Raw genomic sequence first — 21,690 nt, forward strand, 5'->3', positions numbered from 1 at the left:
CTAAAATTAACTTGAAAAGACTAAAATGAAATCTAACATTTAAATAATTTCAAAAAATAAAACTCAGCATATTTTGCTAGATTCATAATTAGTTAAAAGGTATCTCAAGATTTTAACGTATCATAAATTATAAATATCTCGCTAAATGGTCATAGATATGTCAAAATATGATAATATAAAAAAAGTTAGAAACTTTATTATTGAAGATTCTAAAAGAAAAATAAATTAGTTCCCAAAATTGACATTTTTTTTACTTTAAACCTAAAAATATAAAGCCATCTCCTTTTTTGTGGTTGTTGAAAACAACATGAAAGAAATAAATAGATGAATTTTATATTCCATCTAAAATAAATAAGAAAAAGATTTAAAAATGAAAGAGTAATTATGAATAATAATACAAATCTTTTTGCAAAAACACGTTTTTGATGAATGGCTTTTGAATTTTTCTAATTTTGTATTGTCTGGTAGTGGCTGTCTAGCAGTAAAGCACTGCACTGTGTGTACCCCATTGCCATAGCCCATAGTCTCTTCATCTCAATCTCAGATTTCTCATTCCCATTCTCATCAATTTCCAAACTTTCTGATCTTACTCCAAAGAAAGACAGAAACTTCAATCATGGGGTGCCATGGTAGCAAGGAAAAAAGACCAGCAACAAGTGGCTATGGATCAATTGAAAGCCAGCATCAAAGTAACCACACTGTTCAGACTCAAAGTCACACATCAGAAACAAAGAATCGGCCACAGGTTCAGCAAGTGCAAGTTCAAGCCACTACCACCACCACCACATCGAAACCTTCTTCACAGAATGTGAGGCCATTTCAGAAGTCTGAAGCAACCATTCTAGGGAAGCCATTTGAGGACATCAAGAAGCACTACACACTTGGAAAGGAATTAGGAAGAGGGCAATTTGGTGTCACATATCTCTGCACTGAGAACTCAACAGGGAGCACTTTGGCATGCAAATCAATCTTGAAGAGGAAGCTTGCTTCAAAAGCTGATAGGGATGATATGAGGAGGGAGATTCAGATCATGCAGCATCTTTCGGGGCAGCCAAACATTGTGGAATTCAAGGGTGCATTTGAGGACAGGTACTCTGTGCACCTTGTCATGGAGCTTTGTGCTGGTGGTGAATTGTTTGATAGAATCATTGCTCAGGGTCATTACTCTGAGAGAGCTGCAGCTTCCATGTGTAGGGCCATTGTTAATGTTGTTCATATTTGCCACTTTATGGGTGTGATGCACCGCGATTTGAAGCCGGAGAATTTCTTGCTTTCTAGCAAGGATGAGGGAGCAACACTTAAGGCCACTGATTTTGGATTATCTGTCTTCATTGAAGAAGGTTGAATCTTCACTTAGTACCTTGCTTTGCATATTATATATGATTAGTGTGTCTATTTGTATGTCTGAGTTCTCACCTTTTAGGCTCTGATTAAGCTTGGTCATAAGTAGTACATTCGGTTAGCCAAGTTAGAACATTACATAATATGCATATCATAATCTGCAGAACATGAGATGTAGTAGTGGAATAGAATAGAAATGGAATAAGATGGAATGGAAGAGAATTGAGTAGAGTGACACTATAGTTTCGTTCTGTTGTTTGGATATTTTAGCAATGGAATATACTTGTGAAGAGATTCACATTCCATCTCATTAGGATGGAATAGATTCCATCCTTCCCTATTCCACTCCATCCATTTTTATTCAATCCAAACATTGAACTCTTAAAATTCCTTCCACCCCTGGTCCTTTTTCCACCTTGTTCCACCAATTGATTTTCATTGTAGGTAGCTGATTGCTCCATTGTAAGTGATAATTTGTTTTACTAGTAAATGTGATTAAATGTATCAGAATTTTAGATGAGGTTTGTTCCAAAGGAACTACATGACATTGTCATTAATTTATCTGTTGATAGTATTTGAGTATCAAATATTTTTTTTCAGGGAAGGTTTACCGTGATATGGTAGGAAGTGCTTACTATGTTGCCCCTGAGGTATTGCGTCGTAGTTATGGAAAGGAAATAGATATCTGGAGTGCAGGCATCATGTTGTATATTCTCTTGAGTGGTGTACCTCCATTCTGGGCTGGTAAGTACAAATTATAGTTTGACAAGGTTGCATGTTTGCACTTTATGGTGAAGTGTCTAATTTGACAATTAGCACCCTGATATACATTTGGACTGGCATATGATGCTAAACTTATTTTGTTTTTATTGCAGAAACTGAGAAGGGAATATTTGATGCCATATTAGAAGGTGTAATTGACTTTGAAAGTGAACCATGGCCATCAATATCAAATAGTGCTAAAGATCTAGTCAGGAAGATGCTGACACAGGATCCAAAGAAGCGGATCACCTCTGCTGAAGTCCTTGGTACTATATTATTGTCTTATTTTTTCATGACATTCGGTTTTGTTCAGTAATTTTTATGACATAAGTGTTTCTGTTATTAAATTAAAAACCTTTATTATCTTATTCTAGTATTAGTTTCAAAGTTCAGCTGCCTTCTGTTCTTTCGTTACTATGCTGTGAATTCTTTTATTTGCTATTCTTGTCCATTTTATAAAACCTTTAAGTATTGAATAATTTTGTTGGTGAAAACTAGAAATATTGATATTCTATTGAGTGTCACCGAAAATTCCAGTTTGGGGAAACAGAAGTACCATAGCAACAAGTTCTTCAATCAGATTATTAACCATCAACTAAATAAGTTATCATCCTTCATTTGGGTTGCCACTGGTTTGTCTATTTTTCGTGTCTTGTAGCCTGACAAAGATTAATTATTTGTTTGATAAGAACATCCATGGATCAGAGAAGGTGGAGAGGCATCTGATAAACCAATTGATAGTGCTGTCCTGTCTAGAATGAAACAATTCAGGGCAATGAACAAGCTAAAAAAGCTTGCATTGAAGGTATGGCATCAAACTCTGATCAGAGAGAACTGTTTTGTTTTCAACCTTTTCATTCTTTATGGTACATAAAGCTATGAACCCCTTTTGCTATGACTTGAAAAAGGTTTACACCTGTTCATTTAGCCCTTAGTAAGAAAACCGTCAAAGTAAATCATGCTTTTAGATTTAATTTAGGAATACAAATTCATAGATGAATTCATCTATAGTTGTCCAATTCACTGATATAAGATGGAAAAACCTGCACATCCAAGGTTTAAACTTCCACATACTGGTATCATGCTGCCTTGTCTGCATGATAAACTTTGTTATTTCATCTTTTTGAGTTCCAGTTACAACTTATTTCATAGGTTATTGCTGAAAGTTTATCCGAAGAAGAGATTAAAGGTCTCAAAGCGATGTTTGCAAATATGGACACTGACAACAGTGGCACTATCACCTATGAGGAACTGAAGACAGGTTTGGCCCGAATCGGATCAAGACTGTCTGAGGCTGAAGTGAAGCAACTTATGGATGCTGTAAGTAGTTACAGACCTCTCCTTAGACCTTAATTAGTTGAACATATTCCTTGCATCCGAAGCTCAATTGGAATTGTTGCACTTGCTTTAATAATTATCAGGCTGATGTTGATGGGAACGGATCGATTGATTATATCGAGTTCATCTCAGCTACAATGCATAGGCACAGACTTGAACGAGATGAACAACTCTATAAAGCATTTCAGTATTTTGATAAGGATGGAAGTGGGTGAGTCTATTAACAAGCAAATTATTAATTCCACTCTAAAAAGTTTGGCAATAACTTCTTGAAGTTGTAAAATTATGGCTTGGAAATGACTCTGATGAACTTTGCCGTCTTTGAATTCACTCACAGGTATATTACTAGAGATGAATTGGAAACTGCTATGACACAGCATGGTATGGGTGATGAAGCTACTATAAAGGAAATAATTTCTGAGGTGGATACAGATAATGTAAGTTGGTTCTAAACTTAAATCTGGGGAACTTCCTTATGAAAATATTGTTATCATTACTGAGATTTTTAAACTAACAGGATGGAAGAATAAACTATGAGGAATTCTGTGCAATGATGAGAAGTGGAACCCCACACCCCGGACAACTACACTAAATCTCTTGAATTCAGTCAATTTCACACCATTGATCAAGTGGCTTAACATGTTAATTAGATGTCTCCAGGGTATGTATAACTTGGCGCTTTTCGGGTTGATGATTTCTATTGAAGTTCTTTGTAATCCTGATCTTCATGCAAGGTTGGTTGTTTATCTATAGCACTAAAATCTGTATTTGTTGAAGTATTGTTTGGTACAATTTAAATTCGAGCTGTCACATGTTATTGTACTGAAGCCGGAATTTTCATGTTAAAGTATCAGCTATGATACCCTATGAGGATTTATCACTGTATGTTGGCTGAGGAAAGAGCAGCCAATGAGGCAAGGAAAGTTTGGTTTGCTGAATCTGTATGGAAGTACAAGCTTAAATATAGTTGTTCAATTTGAAATCCTTTCCTGCATATTCTTTCTGGTCATTACTTCTCATTCTTGTGTGATTACTTATTGATATTACATCACTACTATTACAAGTCCCACATCGGATATGAATATGAATTCGTAAGTTTACACTTGTTGAACCAGCTTTTGAGGTAGCCATGATGATCATACTCTAGATTTAATTGCATATTCTTCTTCAATTCTAAAATTAGTTGATTTCTTTTTTGGCATGTTGAATAATATAAAGACTACATCTCTAAAATGGGTATAGAATTTTATGAGAAATATGGTAATACATTATACTAAATTTCACCATTAAATGATTACTTTTTATTTGTCTATTTCTTTATTTTAAAGGTTCTATTTAAAGCTTCATTTGATTGTTTCTTTTTCTTCAATTATATTTATATTCTATTTCATGAAATTACTAAATAAATATATAGAATCTTATATATGGTTTTTCAAAAGTGTAAGAAATAAATAAAAATTATGAACTTAGAGGATATTATATGTATTATTTTCTTTTTTTATCTCTCTTTCTCACACACACAGATATATATAACATCGGTCCCACTCTAGTCTGGGATGTATTTACTTTTCCACCACATCTTCCAAACAGATTTTGTTAGCTTATAACTCTTAATATAGTCTCAATCCAAGCGGAATTTATAAAACACAATTTTAAGATAAATCACTCAATTATATGAATGGCCACTCGAATTTAATGTTATGTAAATTACTTATATATATATATAATTATATAAATTAAACTAGTATAGTTTAAATTACAAATTACAATAGTAAATCAACTTAATATGTATCGGTTTATAACAGTTTGTTTAGATATTGTCTATGTTCATAAAAAACATGGATACGATAATATACGTTCAATATTTATTTTAGGTGACACCAAAAAAGAGACACAATTACACACAAGAGTACATAAAATACGTTATATGTATATTTTATATTTTTCCTAAATAATGAAATACGAATTTTCATCCAAAAACACAAATTAAATTAAAATTTTAGATAAATTTAACCTTAATATTTTTTAAAAATTTTAGATTTATCTAAGCCATTTGGCCCTTCTTTTCTCCTCCGTCAATGCCTCAACCCCCTTCTTCTTACTAGATCTTCTTTCTTTTTTCTTTCTTTCTTTTTTTTCTTCTTCTTTTTCTTCTCCTTCTTCTCTCTCTCTTAGAAGTCTGGCCACTATCTCGCCTCTAGCCTTCCTCAATCTCCTCGCCGTCATTGCTAACTGCATCCCTCACTTGAAACTCCGCCGTCTCAATCTCTCCTCTCACCATTGTGTTGTCTCTCTTCTGCCTCTTGCCTCTGCGCTTCTGCATCTCGCCGTGCCTCCTTTCTTCGCTGTCACGGGTCTCACCGCGTCGTCCCTCCCTCATCGTTGCAGCATCAATGTGGGTGCTGCAGGTGCCCATTGTTCTATCTATTTCACACTTTACCTTAAGGATTTTTTCCTTTTTAGATAATAATATTTTAATACAAATTTGGTTACTTGAGTTTAATTTGACTGTTAAATTTTGATATTAAATTTGCTATAATTTGATTAGTGTTAATGTAGTATCATTATACTGTCATTGTTTTGTTTCTATCTTCTTGTGTTTCTTTATTTTTATTTTTAAATTTTTTCAGAATATATATTGTAAATCTTGTTTTGTTATGGGATTATGTAGATGAATGTTTTGATTTTGCAATTAATTTTATTTATAATTTTTTTTTTGAAAAAGATATTAGATCTGGAAGTTGTTACGAGAAAAAAGATTGAAAGATTTGAGGGTGATAAAGATGATAATGATTCTCTTTCTTATGCTATAGAGGATAAAATAGACATTTTACAAATTCATATGTTCTGTCCATTATAACTACCAAGCACAATTATTTTTTATCATGTATTTGTGTATATGTCCATGTCTCTGTGTCTCTCACTTTTGTGTCTATGTCTTAATTTATGAGAGACATCAAACAAACAGAGCCTAAAAAAATGTACTAAATATAAATCGAATTGACACATGCAGACTCCCACTAAATCAAATCAGTAATCAATTTACTAAGCAATGCACATGGTTTCATGTCACCCATAGTAATTCGAATTTGGATAGTTTGAATTAACCCAAGATTTGTGCCTATAGTAATTCGAATTGAATGAATTCGAATTAATCCTACTAAATTGAAACGGATTGATTCGATTTACCTTAATTCGTGTTTCAATGTAAATCGAATATGCCTCATTCAATTTAATGACAAACCTCTATATATAGAATTCAAATTTACTTGATTCGAATTACATTTCACCAACCCAAAATATAACATCCAAAGAAAATAAGGTAATCTATAGTACAAGATTGATACTGTGAAAATGGAAGATGACCCAAATCGAATATATCGGTCGGACGGAATTGCGGACATTGTTGATAGCGTGCATGAAGAAGTTACTAAACGAAATTAAAATTTTTGTTTATTTTCTTTCAAAAATAAATAATTTCTAGTGACATTAAATCGATTAGAACTTAATTATTAGAATGTCTAAACTTGTAATTCGAATCAAGTGAATTCAAATTCTATATATATAGAGGTTTGTCACTAAATTGAATGAGGCATATTTGATTTACATTGAAACACGATTTAGGAGTTGTAATGTGTTAGAAGATTAGTGATATTAAATTGCTTAGAACTTGAATATTAGAATTATTAGAATCTTTAACCTTCAAATAGTTGTTAGAGTATTGAGGATACCCGAGTATTGATATATGGCTAGTTGTGTGTTATAAGATTGAAATCACAAATGCATGTTGGATAAGGGGTGATTAAGTATGTTGACGGATAGATTTAACAGGTTTTGATAGAGTTTGTGAGTTTTTAATGTTAGAAGTTTAATGAGGTTAAAAGTTTTGTGGAGTTTAATTTAATTCTATTTAATTTGGATTTGAAGTGTTGGATTAAGTAGGCATTAGAATATTAGACAGAATTTAGAATGATTACATTTATTTAAAAAATTGAATTATGAAACGTTATATTAATGACTTAAATAGTAGACTAACTATGTTCCGTTAGAATTTAATCTAATTTTGGTTAAAGTATTTTTCGATTAAAATTATCCGTAATAGAGAATTTTGTCATTGTCATGTAGCCCACCGCTATATCACGAGCATGAGGAGAGAGTATGGACTGCATGGTATGCCATTACACGATAGGATCATGTCGTACCTGCAGATGGCTGGCCTGACCCATCTCGCGAGACTCAACGACCACTGGTTTAGATTGGATGAGCCATTAGTGAGTGCATTTATGGAGAGATAGCGTCTGGAGACATATATTTCATCTGCCATTCGGTGAGTGCACGATTATACTACAAGATGTAGCTTACCAGCTAGGGCTCTCGATCGACGGATAGTACGTCAACGAATGTCTGACGAACTTCGAGCTGTACATCGACGGTGGCCGTCCGTGATGGTTTTAGTTCAAGGAGTTGTTGGGTGTGTTGCTACCACCAGATTGCATCGACAAGTTCACTGTGAAGTGCACTTGGATGTAGGAGACATTCAGTGACATTCCTGAGGGCGCAAACGAGGAGACAATAAGGAGGTACGCAATGTCGGAAGGCCTCAATACACGGTGGGAATATCCAAAAAAGACGTGGAAATAAGCATGCGATTCATCAACTTGCCCACCCACTCGCACAGGACTCATCCTCAACACTGCAACACTAGCCGGCATCGTCGTCTGCACACCTAGCATCCATCGTGACAACTCATTATATGACTCTTCTCAGTCTTTGTAAATCTGAGCCACGACTTTCTGCTTAACCAAACAAACCCTCTTGTAAATCAGTCTAAAACCAAAATGGGCTTCTGTCGCATTCAGCAGTACCTTGATCGACACGGCAGCATCGGCTCTAATCATGGGCAGTATGAAGATCGAGATCACATGATAATCAAGCCTCTTGCAATCACTGGATATCGAAGTGGCCAGATAAGTATGCGGTCCATTGTATCATTTTACGTCCCAAATATCTCTGTGCTGGCAGAGACTGATACGAATCAACCATGTCACATGTTGCCGAATTTCTTACACTTCCCATGATACTTGCGATAATTGAATTCTAACACTTTATACTCAACCCCACGTTGGATGCCATAAGTCTTCACGCTCAGGACGACCTCCTCTTTATCCTGAAACTGCTGACCGACTTGGAACTCAACTAGTTCTCCTGTATCATGTGTGTCTCTGGCCCCAAATTCGACAGGCACGTCAGGTACCCCAACTGTTTCATGGCATCCAAGTCTAAAGTTGAAAAGTGTGGGGGGTACTACTGAGTTCCTGAACTAGCCGCTCCACCATCCCTAACTAGAGTACTCCTTGCTATGTCATCATCACTATCATTGGCAATCGTGACGGACTCCATATAATCATCATCATCATCATAATCATCATCATCATCATCCTTCAGTGCATCTTCCACACCATCCAGTGCTCCACCTATCAAAAATCCAGTACCACATCAGGAGTATCGGCCATCGCAATTGCAACATCACCGAAGAGTCCAGTATCACCTACTTTTCCGTCACGAGTGCGGTTTAGATCAGCAGGGAAGGATAAGGAGGCAACCAAACATCCCTCAGGCTTAATCACGGGTACAAATGAAGAGGCACCAACAGGCATCGAACTAGAACAGGCTACCGTGGCTAATGGCTCAGAATTCCAGTTCGAACCTCTTGAACTAGAGACCACATCCACAAGCTTGGTCAACAGCTCAAGGGTCCTCACTTCGAAAAATTGCCGATGACAATGTAACATAACCTGCAAATTTTCGTCGCTACCTGTGACGAAGGAATCGTACTTCACATCATCCCACAACACAGAAATCGAAATCTGTAGAATTTTTCCACCCATTTCACACCTTACATCCTCAGTTTTTGGATTATCGTATTCTGAAATTCGGTGAAACTCGTTGACGGTTTAAGGAAAACACTAAGCTGATCCTTATCAGTAAATTTAATTCCAGATCGCGTTTTCTTCTTAATCGATCCTCTATAGTGCATCAAAACTAAAAAACTACCATCAATAGCCATTGTGAGTCCCACTACGGCGAGGAATTCACGTTCAACAGCTATTTATATATGTTTGTACCATAGTAAATCAATTAACTTACATCCATTTATATATCTTGGTAAATACATAATAAATCGAATTGTGCTGGGTCAATTTATTCATTAGCTTATGTGCATGTAAATCGAAACAACTCCAATCGATTTACTTGGTTACTAATAGCATTGAGTAAATCGAATTGACCTCATTCGATTTACTAGAAGACCCTCAACATTTATGCATAAATCGAATCAATTCTCTTCGATTTGCATGTATACCTACTAATTCGAATCGGGTTTATTCGATTTAGTACCAACATTGCTAAATCGAATATAACTGTATCGATTTACATAAAAATGTCCATTAGGAATATGCACGTAACGGATTAAGTTTTGGGTGATTAATGTAATATTCAACACTTATAATCTAATTGGTTTATTTAGATTTTTTATCCACAATTTTACTTTAAAAAAAGACAAAAAAAAAGAAAGAAATTTTTTTATTTTAGAATAAAATTTGATTTATTTGTTGTCAGCATAAAAACCAAAACAATGAGGACAAAGATAAATACGTAATTTTTTATATTACATATTCTTCGTTTTGAAATATTTACCAAATATTTACTAAAACAATTAATTAGGTGGTAAAACATAATTGAAAGAATTTTATACAGACAATTAGTTATATATTATTATATATATAAAATAAAAATAATTAATTTTTAAATTCATTACTTAAAAATAATCTAAGTAATCTAAACTTATAAATTTGGATAAATAAAATTTTGAACATACATCAAAATTAAATTATTTTTTTGGGTAAAAAACGTAAACAAATCAATGAGAGAACAATTTGACACAAATAAGTCAAAGCAAAATTTGATTCATCAATCAACCAAAGCACATTTCTATATAGTTCGAACCAATTTGGTTCGAACTCAGTTTCCATGTAATTCGAACCAATTAGGTTCGAATTACACATTGTAAACGTTTGCCACATAATTCGAACCAATTAGGTTCGAACTCCAACTCTATAATTCGAACCAATTAGGTTCGAATTAGAGTGAAGAAATAGCCACCAAGTAATTCGTTCCACACAGCAATTTAAGTTACGAACATAGTTTCTGCATCATGGCTTAATAAAACTCACAAAGTTATTTATTCTGGTATGCATTAGACATACATTTCGTTTAAAACTGCGGAGACAGAACATATTCATTAACTAAAATCCCATTCAAAGTACATCACACTAATGTTAAAAAATTCTATCAGTCACTAACTACAAGTAAGAAAACCGATAATAGTGGAATCTAAATGCGAAATTGAAACACAAAAGTACCAAAGCCACCAATACACCTAATCATGCCCCCGTGTGTGCTCTGCTCCTTCGAGCTGTGGGCAACTCTGACGTGTGTGGCCGGGCTGCCGACAAAGCCCACATCTCTTTGGCCGATTCGGATCTGCCTCGTCCATATTGGTCCGTATCCGAGTGGACCTCGGACGACCCTCTCTCGCACGCCTCTTATTGGAGTCAGGGATGACAGTCGGCCCGTCATATGGTGGCCAGAAACCCTCCGGAATGGGAGGTGTGAAACCCATCCGATACACACTAAAGACCGAACTAAGACGATACACCTGGTGGACGTAAGGCTCCCATGTAAGCCGTGAGTAGGCACAGCATGCCAGTGCATGGGGACACGGGAAATGAAGTGCCTGGAAGTATCCGCAGTCACATGTCTGAGATGCAAGCGAGACTCTGTAGCTACCCAGTGAGAAAGAACCAGTCGGAGTTGTCTCTGCGACGGTGAACTCAGAGTTATCTCTGTCTTACACAGTAACCGTGAAGCACCTAGCCGTCTTCAAGTTGGCCTCTATACACTTCACCAAGTGCTGACTAAATTGTTGTCTGGTTCCCATCTGCGCCTCAGCCTCTCTCCTTTTGCGAACAAATAATTCGGACAACCTTCCGTATGTTGCCTTCACTAGCGAGCACACAGGAAGGTTTCTGACACCCTTGAGGATCGAGTTCACACACTCAGATATATTCGTCGTCATGTGTCCGAATCTACGCCCCTCATCACAATGCTGTGTCCACAACGAATACTCAATCCGGTTCGCCCAGTCACACATCGCCGGGTCTTCGGACCTAAGAATATCAAACCAGTAATGAAACTCGACCTCGGTCTTAGCGTACGCCGCATTCACAAGTAGCCTCCTTGCGTCATTGCCCTTGAAGGTGAGGGCAAAATTTGCCGTAACATGTCGAATGCAGAATGCCCGGTATGCAGATGGAGGTAACCAGCCTCCGTCAGGAGCCTCAAGCGCGGCCTTGATGCCGTTATGCCTATCCGAGATAACCAGCAGACCCAGCTGCGGTGTCACATGCTCACGCTGGTAGGAGAGAAAGAAGGACCACGACTCATCATTCTCACCCTCGACTAATGCGAATGCAACAGGGAGTATGTTGGAGTTCCCGTCCTGTGCAATCGCGACAAGCAACGTTCCCCCATACTTGCCATACAGATGGGTGCCGTCAATACTAATTAGGAGCTTGCAATGATGGAATGCCTCAATACACGGTGGAAACGTCCAGAATAGTCTGTGAAAATAAGCTCAAGACTCGTCCAACTGTCCACCGACACGAACAGTGCTCGTCTTTAGGACTGCAACAGTACCAGCCATCGTCAACTGGACTCCTAACACCCACCTTGGGAGCTCGTTGTACGACTCATCCCAGTCACCATAGATGAGGGCAACAACCTTCTACTTCGCCAACCAGACCTTCCTGTAAGTCGGCCTAAACCCAAAGTGTGTGGCGGTGACATTTAGGAGCACCTTGATGCTGACGGATGCATCAGCCCTAACCATTGGCATAATGAATGCCGATATCACATGGTAATCCAAACTCTTGTGGTCGCTGGAAATGGAGGTGGCGAGACAAGTATGCGGTCTGTTGTAATGTTTGACCTCCCAAACTCCCTTTCACTGTCGGAGACTAAGCCGAATCAACCATGTGCACCCATTGCCGAACTCAGAACACTTGCCCACATACGGGCGATAGTCAAACTCAACGACCTTGTACTGTACCCCTCGACGGATCCTGTAAGTCTTGACACTTAAGAGGGCCTCTTCTTTATTTGAAAATTGCTAACCAACCTGAAACTCTATCAGACCTGCAGACCCTTCAGCATCTCTAGCGCCAAATCCAGCCGGCTGCCCAGGAACCCCCTCCTGCCTCATGGCATCCAAGTTCAAAGAGGAAAAATGTGGAGGGTACTGCTGCGTGCCAGAGCTAGAACCACCGCCCGCCCCAGCAGGCTCACTTGCTCCAACATCATCGCCACTGTCATCAGCAATCATATCCGGCTCGACATCATCGTCCTCTGGATCATCCAAGAATCCATCTCCAACCACAGCCGGTACAGCACACTGTAAAGAGGTCCGCAGATATTTCCCTTCTCCGACCTCGTCGCCTACGCTGCCGTTGAGATCAACAGCAAACGAAGGGGAGGCGACAGGTTGGACGGGTGGCTCGTACGCAGGGACGGAGGAAGATGCAACGGCTGGTCTGGAGCTAGAACCGGCTACCGTGGCTAAAGTGGTGGTATTCCGGTTCGAACCCCCCGAGCTAGACACCGCGTCAACCAACTTTGCCAACAGTTCTGGTGTCCTCACCTCTGGAAACTGCCGGCGACAATGAAACATGACCTGCAAGTCATCATTACTCCCGATTGTGAAACAATCGTACTTTACGGTTTCCTGAAGCACCATGATTGGAATTCGATAAAAAAACTTCTTAACCCGTTTCACACCTTCTAGACCAAGTTTCAGCAGTACAGAGCTAACAAGGTCCTCATACCTCGTCGTAGGCCTGACGATAATACAGAGAGGATCCTTATCAGTGAACTTCACACCGGAACGAGTTTTCCTCTTAATGGATCCTCTGTGGTGAACCACACTACGAAACTCTCCTCACTAGCCATCTTACCTCCCCTCTAATGATAGCAACTCACGTTCACACCATATATATACAGGTCTGGTCCTCACTAATTCGAACCAGCCTAGTACGAAATATGGTCTGTGTAAATCGAACCAAGCTGGTTCGAATTACTTAATGTGTGTAATTCGAATCTAATTGGTTCGAATTATAGAGTTGGAGTTCGAACCTAATTGGTTCGAATTATATGGCAAACGTTTACAATATGTAATTCGAACCTAATTGGTTTGAATTACATGGAAACTGAGTTCGAACCAAAATGGTTCGAACTACATAAAAATATACTTTAATTGATTGATAAATCAGATTTCACTTTGCCTTATTTGTGTCAAATTGTTTTCTCATTGGCTTGTTTACGTTTTTTACCCTATTTTTTTCAGCCTCCTATTTTTTGGAAACGGAAACTGCCCAAATAATTATAACTTGCTGTTTATCTGCCACTCTGCGTCTCTGCCTTATCTGCCCCACTAACTTTTTTCATGGATGATGATGGTACTAGTTAGTATTAATATGGATTTTGCCAAATCTATACACATTACATCGAAAGTATCGTCTCGAAGTATCTGGGAGACGATAAGAATAAGTTTAAATTAATCTTATATTTATTAATTATTTTTAAAATAAATATATAATATTAAATATAATAAGTATATAATTTTAGATATATACATAAAATTATAAATATTAAATTAAATAAAATCGTTTTAAATTACTATTTTCTTGCATTGCTCTTATATTTAATGTTATTAAAATTTAAATTTCATATTTGCAAAAAATTCTTTTTTCTCTATCCTTGACGAGTGCTTGAAAAATCTTGATAATATTTAAATCTAAAGCTTAACCATTTATCTTTGTTTATATAGAAGTGTATAATTGATACTTTAGTTAATAAACGTTCAATATATATATATATATATATATATATATATATATATTCACAAATGAAAATATCCATCTTGTCATAAAATTATTTTTTTAAAAATTTAAACTAATAAAAAATATATATAAATTATTATATCTTTAACATTTTTTAAAATATTTTTTTTTTAATTTTACTTGAAACTTTATATATATTTTTTATTTATCTTTCGCTCTTTTGAAATTATAAAAATGATCGAACTCTAAATTTTTTAGTTATAGAAAATTTGACATTATGTCATGAAACTACTTTTCTCACACACTTATCACTTATAGTTATAATTTATAAAAGTATTTTGAGCAATATAATAAACCTAATAATGCTACTATTCTGATAACTAATATGATATAGATTATCTATTATTTTACTATAATATGTTTTGTATCATTCTATTTTAAGATGTATATTCTAGCAAGTGCACACAATTTTTTTTTGCAAATAACAATGTAAATATGTTTATCCTATTTGTCCCCCTTCCTTAAAAAAAACAATGTACATATGTTTGCTTGGGATAGAAAAAATTTATATGAAAATTTATATGGTTACTGTTCCTGTGTGAATACATGGAGGAGAACTCAGCTACCGGAGATTGGTGCTAAGTTGTTATTTTAGTGCTAATTTATGAGTCTTGGGATAGTCCAAATTTTTCACTTAGAGAGATGTTCAATCGTACAGAGTATGAACAAAAAAAAAAAGAAGAGGGTGTACTTGTAAAGACACTCTGAAATTTAAGTTAGTGTTGAGATTTCAATATGTCTTTAGAATAGAAGATCATACTTTTTATAGGTGAGAATACAAACATAACTTACATTAGTGCTTTATTGTCTGAATCGAAGAACAGTAATAAGGGTGTAACAGATGATGATATGGACAATTTGACCGTAGAACCCGTAAGACGTAGTCTGTTGAGCTTCTGTAACGTCGAGCTATAACATAAGTTTGCTGAATTATGACTCATAATATGGAGTTATTACGTCGGATTTATAACGCCGGATCAGTTACAGAAAAGAACTATTCATAAAATTTTGTATTCTACTTTTACTCTTTAACTATATATATATTTAGACGTTTTTATTTTCATCTTTTATATATGAGGTAAAATAATGTGCAAAATTTTAGAAAGTTAGACCATTTAATAATAATAATAATAATAGAAATTTAGACCATTTGGTAAATAAGAATTTCCTCAGAAAAATTCAGTAAGCAGTTGAATTTATTACAGCAGTGAATCAGACCAAAACAAAAGCACAAGAAGGCCATATGATTGGGGTTTGTTGAAGGAAGATATTAATGGGTGGTATTATGCAGAGGAAGAGCATTGGTCACTGGGAAATGCGCACTTTGAACTCCAATACTTTTCAATCTCTTGTGCTGTTCTTCCAGGGATTCTCCCAGCGATAAGAGACCACCTGCCACAGCCAAAATAAACAATGAAAGAAAATAAAAGTTCTAAAAACAAAATTATTGTATATATCACATGCTTTAGAAAGCTTAAATAATAATCTTATATGGGACAGTGCTTAAGTAAACTTTTTTCTTAAAACTAATATTCTGAGGAATTTAAGAGAAAGCTAAGAAGAGAGATCGAAAAAAAAAAGAAGAAGAGATGAAACAATGTGTAATTAAAATCTTGACTGAAAAAACTAAAAAGATTTCCATTCCTCAAGATATATAGATTAAAGGAGGTAACGCTACTTAAGCTAAGATTTGTTTAGCATAAATATATGCTCTCTCTTTTTTCCTTTTTTTTTTTTTTTGAAGAATTTAACTTTTATTTAGGAAATGTTTGGTTTAACATTAAAATCACAGAAAATATGTTCAGTCTTCTTGAACGTTTCAATTTTCTGTTTGACTATGTTTTTCTCTCTAAACACAAATTTGATGAAGATCAGACAAACCTCTTCCCAACTAATCTAAACATCCTGGCAACAAGATCTTCCTCATCTTCGGAGAATTCCAACATAGTAGGCTCCTCCTCTTGTCTCATCTCTGACATGATTTAAACATTCATACATATAAAACAGAGATATATAATATGTAATAAAGAGAGATCCTGTTATCCATAACCATATATATATATGTACAGGAAAAAACAAGACAGAAGAAGCTAAGTGAAAGATGGAATAATAAACACAATAACACTTGAAAATGATGATGTTGAAGTAGTTCAATATATAATAACCTTTCACAAATTGGTCAGAGCTAGCAGTATTTGCTTCAGTGGTACTATGATGATTGGAGTCACTCATCTTCTTTTTTTTTTTTTTCTTTTTTCTCTTCAGCTTAGAAGATTATTGTGGAAAGGACTATAAAATATAATAAATGGTGTTGGTTGCTAGATAGGAGCCGGATAAGCTACTATTTATAGAAATGAAGATTCTGATGATTAGGTACTACCAATTTGATACTCGGGAGGATTTAGAACTGACAAAAATATTCTTAAAGACAAAATAGTCTATGAATAATTTGAGATGTCACAAAAATAATCAATAAATGTTGTATTTTTTATAAGTAATTAAAATTTTTTTGTATTTAACAAATAATTTATCTATTTGATTCGAATTTTTGTGACAATATTTGAATAAATATTTAAAAGATGCACACAAAAAAATTCAAAGCAAAAACTTATCTCTAGATTTTTCTTTTTTTTTTCCAAAAAAATTGATCATTCACAATAATTTTTTAAAAAATTATTTAATATAAAAGTATTAAATTTTGAGGATGATAATATCTCATTTTTCTAATGACATTTGTAAAAAAATGTGTTAAAATATGATTTTTAAAATTTTTTTAGAATATATATTTAATATTTAATTTTTTTTATCGTATTTTTTAAATTTTTAGATACTTATTTGTCATTAACATCTTTTAGAATTATTTTTATCAGCATTATGAATTTTTGAATACTATTTTAATAATTTATTTTTACATATTCATATTAATAGAAAATTCAACCATACTAATAAAGAGAAAATATAAGGAGTTAATTTTTTATAATTATTTTAAAATATTTTCTTTGTTCATTTTCTTTTCATTCACCCACACTTGTTAAGCTTCAACTTTAATTCGAAATATATTTTACTCATCTCTTTTATAACTTCTAACCAAAATCAATAAATCATCATTAATTTTGATAGCAACAACATCAAATATTATGTTTGTTCAAGCCAATCTTTCTAACATATATAGTCATTAATCTTCTATTTTAAAATCTAGTGCCTTATGAAACGCGTAAAATACAATTCGGATCGTATTTGCATAAAATTCCTTATGAGTATTATTCAACAAATTCACTTTCAAACATTATAAATAAAAGACTTAACACATATTTGAAATATATTATTTAATCTTAATTTTTATTTTTTTTAGACTATCATTAATTTAAATATCGAAATCTCTTACAAGATTACAAGTAATTTTACTGATCAATTTAAGGATTGTGACCTTGTGAAAATCTCCTTCCCGCTCCCTTACAAAGACTTCACTCAAATAATCCCTATCAAACAATATATTAGCTTGTGTTTGTTTATTAGAATAGAACACTGAAATATAAATATAAAAATATAAAATCATGTTTAATAGATAAGATATGAATAAAAATATTATATTTTAAAATATTAAATTAGTATATTTTATATGTTCTTCATAACAAAATAGATATTGAATTATTAGGTAAAGACACAATTTATTTTTTTTATTATCATTATTAAATTTTTATAATTATATTTTTTAAAATTTTGTGTGAAAAAAAATAAAAATAAATTAAACTTTATTAATTATTCTATTTTATATTCTGTGTATCACAAAATAAAATATAAAATACTAAATTATGTATTTTTATTTTTTATATTTTATTTTTAGTGTCTTATCTTATTTTATTCAGTCTTATAGATTCATTAAAATTTCAATATCCTTTTGTATAACAAGAGATGATGAAGGAAACGTTAAAATTAAACATATCTATATATAACCTTTTAATTTGTTTAGAAATTCGAACACAATTTCGGTTTGCACAAGTTCTCTCAAACTCTACGTAATCAACAAAAATGATTTTTCTAATTAGTATTTAGAGTAAAAATAAGACAATAATGACTTAACAAATAAACTGTAAATACTAAAACGTAACATATGTTATATCTACGACATAGAATATGTTTTCGGTATAATTAGAATTTATTATAAATATTGGGATAAAAACGATATTTTATTTTTTTAAAAATTATCCATCTTTTATTCTTTAGAAAAGAAGAAAACTAAAAGAAATTTCAAACTGGCAGTTTTTAAATAAGTATAAAAAAATTATACGATTTAAACTATAATTCGTTAGCATAATATTTTTGATGTTGTTTATAATTAAATGAATAGTTAAGAGTTAAGACTATTAAAATTGGTCAATTATAGTATACAAATGTAAATTCATACAGAAAATATAGATATTTATTTTGAACCATACAAATTAATATTTAATAATAATAATACCAATGTTAATATATATGTGTCATTATTTTTAACTACAAAAACTTAATTTGTACAAAACAAATCTTTACAATAGTGTTTCTCTTAAAATTTTGTAGATAAGACCGTACCAATAATAGGTCTTTATTGAAATATAACAAGAAATAGACAATAAAATCCTTAGAATTTTTTAAATAAGACAAACTGGTATTTACTGTGTGGTACGAAAGCAGAAAACAACGATTCAACGAACCCATTAACAGGGTAACGATTCACATGTGGAACAATAAAAAAATAAATAAATTAAAATAGCAGGAGAGCTTAACGTGTAAAATTCGTATTTCTCATCAGGAACTTATTTTATATTTTTAATTGAATCCCTGAATATATATACTAACTTGAGCAACACAAAATTTCTTAAGAATATGTATATATAGTTGACTAATTTTAACTATTTTTTTGTCACAAATTTTCCTTTTCTATTGTACCCTTAGCCCTTTCATTTCAATTCAAAGACATTATTATTATTATTATTATTATTATTATTATTATTATTATTATTATTATTATATAGACTGAACGAAACTGACAACATGTCTCCAAGTTGTCCAGCAATTTTTTGGCGGTTTCAGTTTCAATGGCATGATTTCAGTAACTTCTACACCATAATTCAACTTCAGACCTCAACTATACTCATAATTTTTCTTCACATAGTTTCAGCCTTAATTATTTCTCATTTGTTTTTTCTTTTGCTTTATATAGCCCACAATGACAATGATGATGACCATTCAACGTTCGAATCCAAGTACTTTAATTTCCTCATCATATTAGATATAAAAGAAAAATGGTTACCACGAAAAACACGAGCAGGGTGATGAAAAGCACAAACTTTACATGAATAAATAAATAAAAAGACATCAGTAATTTCAATTTTATATATAATCTAATAAATGAATGCATTTGTATAATAAATAAGAGAATAGGATGTCCTTTTGCGTAATTGCATGTGTTCAAGCTTCCCATGCAATGCTGGATGAACACGTGGAGCCTCAGCCTACGACCAAAACCAAGCCTTAGCTCGTTTCCATCGGTATTCGGTAGCATGTTATACATACAAATACAATTTAAGTATGCTAGCCAACGAGTACACCACAGCATCAGATTTAGAGTTAATATTTAATGGGTCTGAAATTTGAGGTTGGATTTAATTTTAGTCAAAATTTTAATAGATTTAAATTGAATTTTAAAATTTATAATCGTAATTCACATTAATTTTTAAGTTATTTTCGTTAATGACATGCTGATTATTTGATTTAATATATTAATTTATTGCGATTTGAACTTTTTGTTTAAGATCCATTTGATTGAGATTTATTAGAGTTTTTAGAAATTTGATTGATGCTTTTAGAATTTCAAAATTTTTAAATTAAATTTATTATTGTCGTATTTGTAAGGATGTTAGAGAATTAGTCAAATTTATAGGAGGTCTAGTATATCTGATTCACATACATGAAATCTAAGCGAAGAATCTAAATCTTGGCAACTTAACGTACAAAATCAACATACTATTTATAAAAATTAGTTTAGGTATCAACGTGAGTTACTATTATAAATTTTGAGGTCTAAATTGAATCGTAATTTTAGAGATCAATTTAAATTTATCTTCAAATTTCAAAAGTCAAATTGAATATTTACGAGTAAAATTTAATAATTAATAGTTACTCATGTAAAAATGTAAAGATAATTATTAAAATAAAAAACTAATTTAGTGAAATTTTTTAAATTATTTTTTTGGTGACTATTTTTTAAATTATTTAATTATTTTTAATTATTATTTTTATATAAATATATTTTTATGTGAATAATTATTTTTTCAAAATAATGACTAGAGTTGATGGTAAAAGTCAAAAACAAAAATCTAAGTTAAAACAGGGATAAATAAAATAGTTTAACTTAATGAAAGGTTAATTTTAAGGTGAAAAAGTTTTGTCATACATAGAATAAAAAAATATATTTTAAAAATTAATAAAAATAAATAAAATAAAATATTTCATATCATGGTCATCCATCAACCAATCATAAAAGAAATTCTTCCTCTCTTTATTATTTTGACTTTCTGCCATAATATACACCTCAACGGATAAGATTGTATATCTACTAACAAAAAAACTTTACATTCATGTAATTTTTTTATTCAAGCTATCCAAGTAATTTTAATCAGACGCGCTTTTTCAACCTCCTTATGCGTTTGTTATACACGTTCCTCATATAACGTAAACCTTCTACTGCGTGATAAACCTTTCTCAACGTAAACCTTGTTCTCTTCTCGCATTTTCGTTCTTCTTCTTCAATCTAATAAAATTCGTCGTTCTCATTTGTTCACGTTTTTATTCTCTACTCGTATTCTTCATTATTGATCTGCATTGAATTCAACGTAATAAGCTCTGTCTTTCTTCTTCTTCTTCTTCTTCTTCTTCTTCTTCTTCTTCTTCTTCTTCTTCTTCTTCTTCTTCTTCTTCTTCTTCTTCTTCTTCTTCGTTTTCTTCTTCGATCTACACTTCTGAATAGAAACAATGAATGATTCAACTTCAAATCAGTTGAATGAGGTTATTATGTTGAGACAGCTAGAAAACGATTGTTACATGTTATCACAATAATCTTAAACTCTAAACAAAGTAAAAGGAGGCCACCGAACCGAACAACATTCATTTGGTGAATCCAAATTACAAAGGCCACCAAACCGAACAATGTTCTTGTGGTGAATAAATGGTGATCAACTTTCAATCAACAAGAATA

The 21,690-nt window shown here is 33.0% G+C and overlaps 2 protein-coding genes across 2 annotated transcripts; one reads left to right on the forward strand and one right to left on the reverse strand.

The window, feature by feature from the left end:
- The first annotated feature begins 380 nt into the window (after positions 1 to 380).
- LOC112795913 (calcium-dependent protein kinase 2) lies at positions 381 to 4,435 on the forward strand. The gene is made up of 8 exons (XM_025838123.2): positions 381 to 1,340; positions 1,942 to 2,085; positions 2,217 to 2,369; positions 2,793 to 2,908; positions 3,256 to 3,423; positions 3,525 to 3,652; positions 3,779 to 3,878; positions 3,959 to 4,435. Exons 1-8 carry the CDS (start codon positions 617 to 619, stop codon positions 4,031 to 4,033), a joined length of 1,608 nt encoding a protein of 535 aa, XP_025693908.1. The 5' UTR covers positions 381 to 616; the 3' UTR covers positions 4,034 to 4,435.
- An 11,170-nt stretch (positions 4,436 to 15,605) lies between these two features.
- On the reverse strand, positions 15,606 to 16,800 carry LOC112795914 (MYB-like transcription factor ETC1). The gene is made up of 3 exons (XM_025838124.3): positions 16,622 to 16,800; positions 16,338 to 16,428; positions 15,606 to 15,848 (listed from the first exon to the last, which is right to left on the reverse strand). Exons 1-3 carry the CDS (start codon positions 16,686 to 16,688, stop codon positions 15,740 to 15,742), a joined length of 267 nt encoding a protein of 88 aa, XP_025693909.1. The 5' UTR covers positions 16,689 to 16,800; the 3' UTR covers positions 15,606 to 15,739.
- Positions 16,801 to 21,690: the final 4,890 nt, after the last annotated feature.

Source organism: Arachis hypogaea, chromosome 4 (assembly GCF_003086295.3).
Source record: "Arachis hypogaea cultivar Tifrunner chromosome 4, arahy.Tifrunner.gnm2.J5K5, whole genome shotgun sequence".
Lineage (NCBI taxonomy): Eukaryota > Viridiplantae > Streptophyta > Magnoliopsida > Fabales > Fabaceae > Arachis > Arachis hypogaea.

Coding starts and splice junctions, on each gene's coding strand:
- LOC112795913 (XM_025838123.2), top strand. CDS start 617: ATGGGGTGCCATGGTAGCAAGGAAAAAAGACCAGCAACAAGTGGCTAT. Junction 2,370..2,792: donor CACCTCTGCTGAAGTCCTTG/GTACTATATTAT, acceptor TTGTTTGATAAG/AACATCCATGGATCAGAGAA. Junction 3,879..3,958: donor CTGAGGTGGATACAGATAAT/GTAAGTTGGTTC, acceptor TTAAACTAACAG/GATGGAAGAATAAACTATGA.
- LOC112795914 (XM_025838124.3), bottom strand. CDS start 16,688: ATGAGTGACTCCAATCATCATAGTACCACTGAAGCAAATACTGCTAGC. Junction 16,429..16,621: donor CTCTGACCAATTTGTGAAAG/GTTATTATATAT, acceptor AAATCATGTCAG/AGATGAGACAAGAGGAGGAG. Junction 15,849..16,337: donor TTTAGATTAGTTGGGAAGAG/GTTTGTCTGATC, acceptor TGGCTGTGGCAG/GTGGTCTCTTATCGCTGGGA.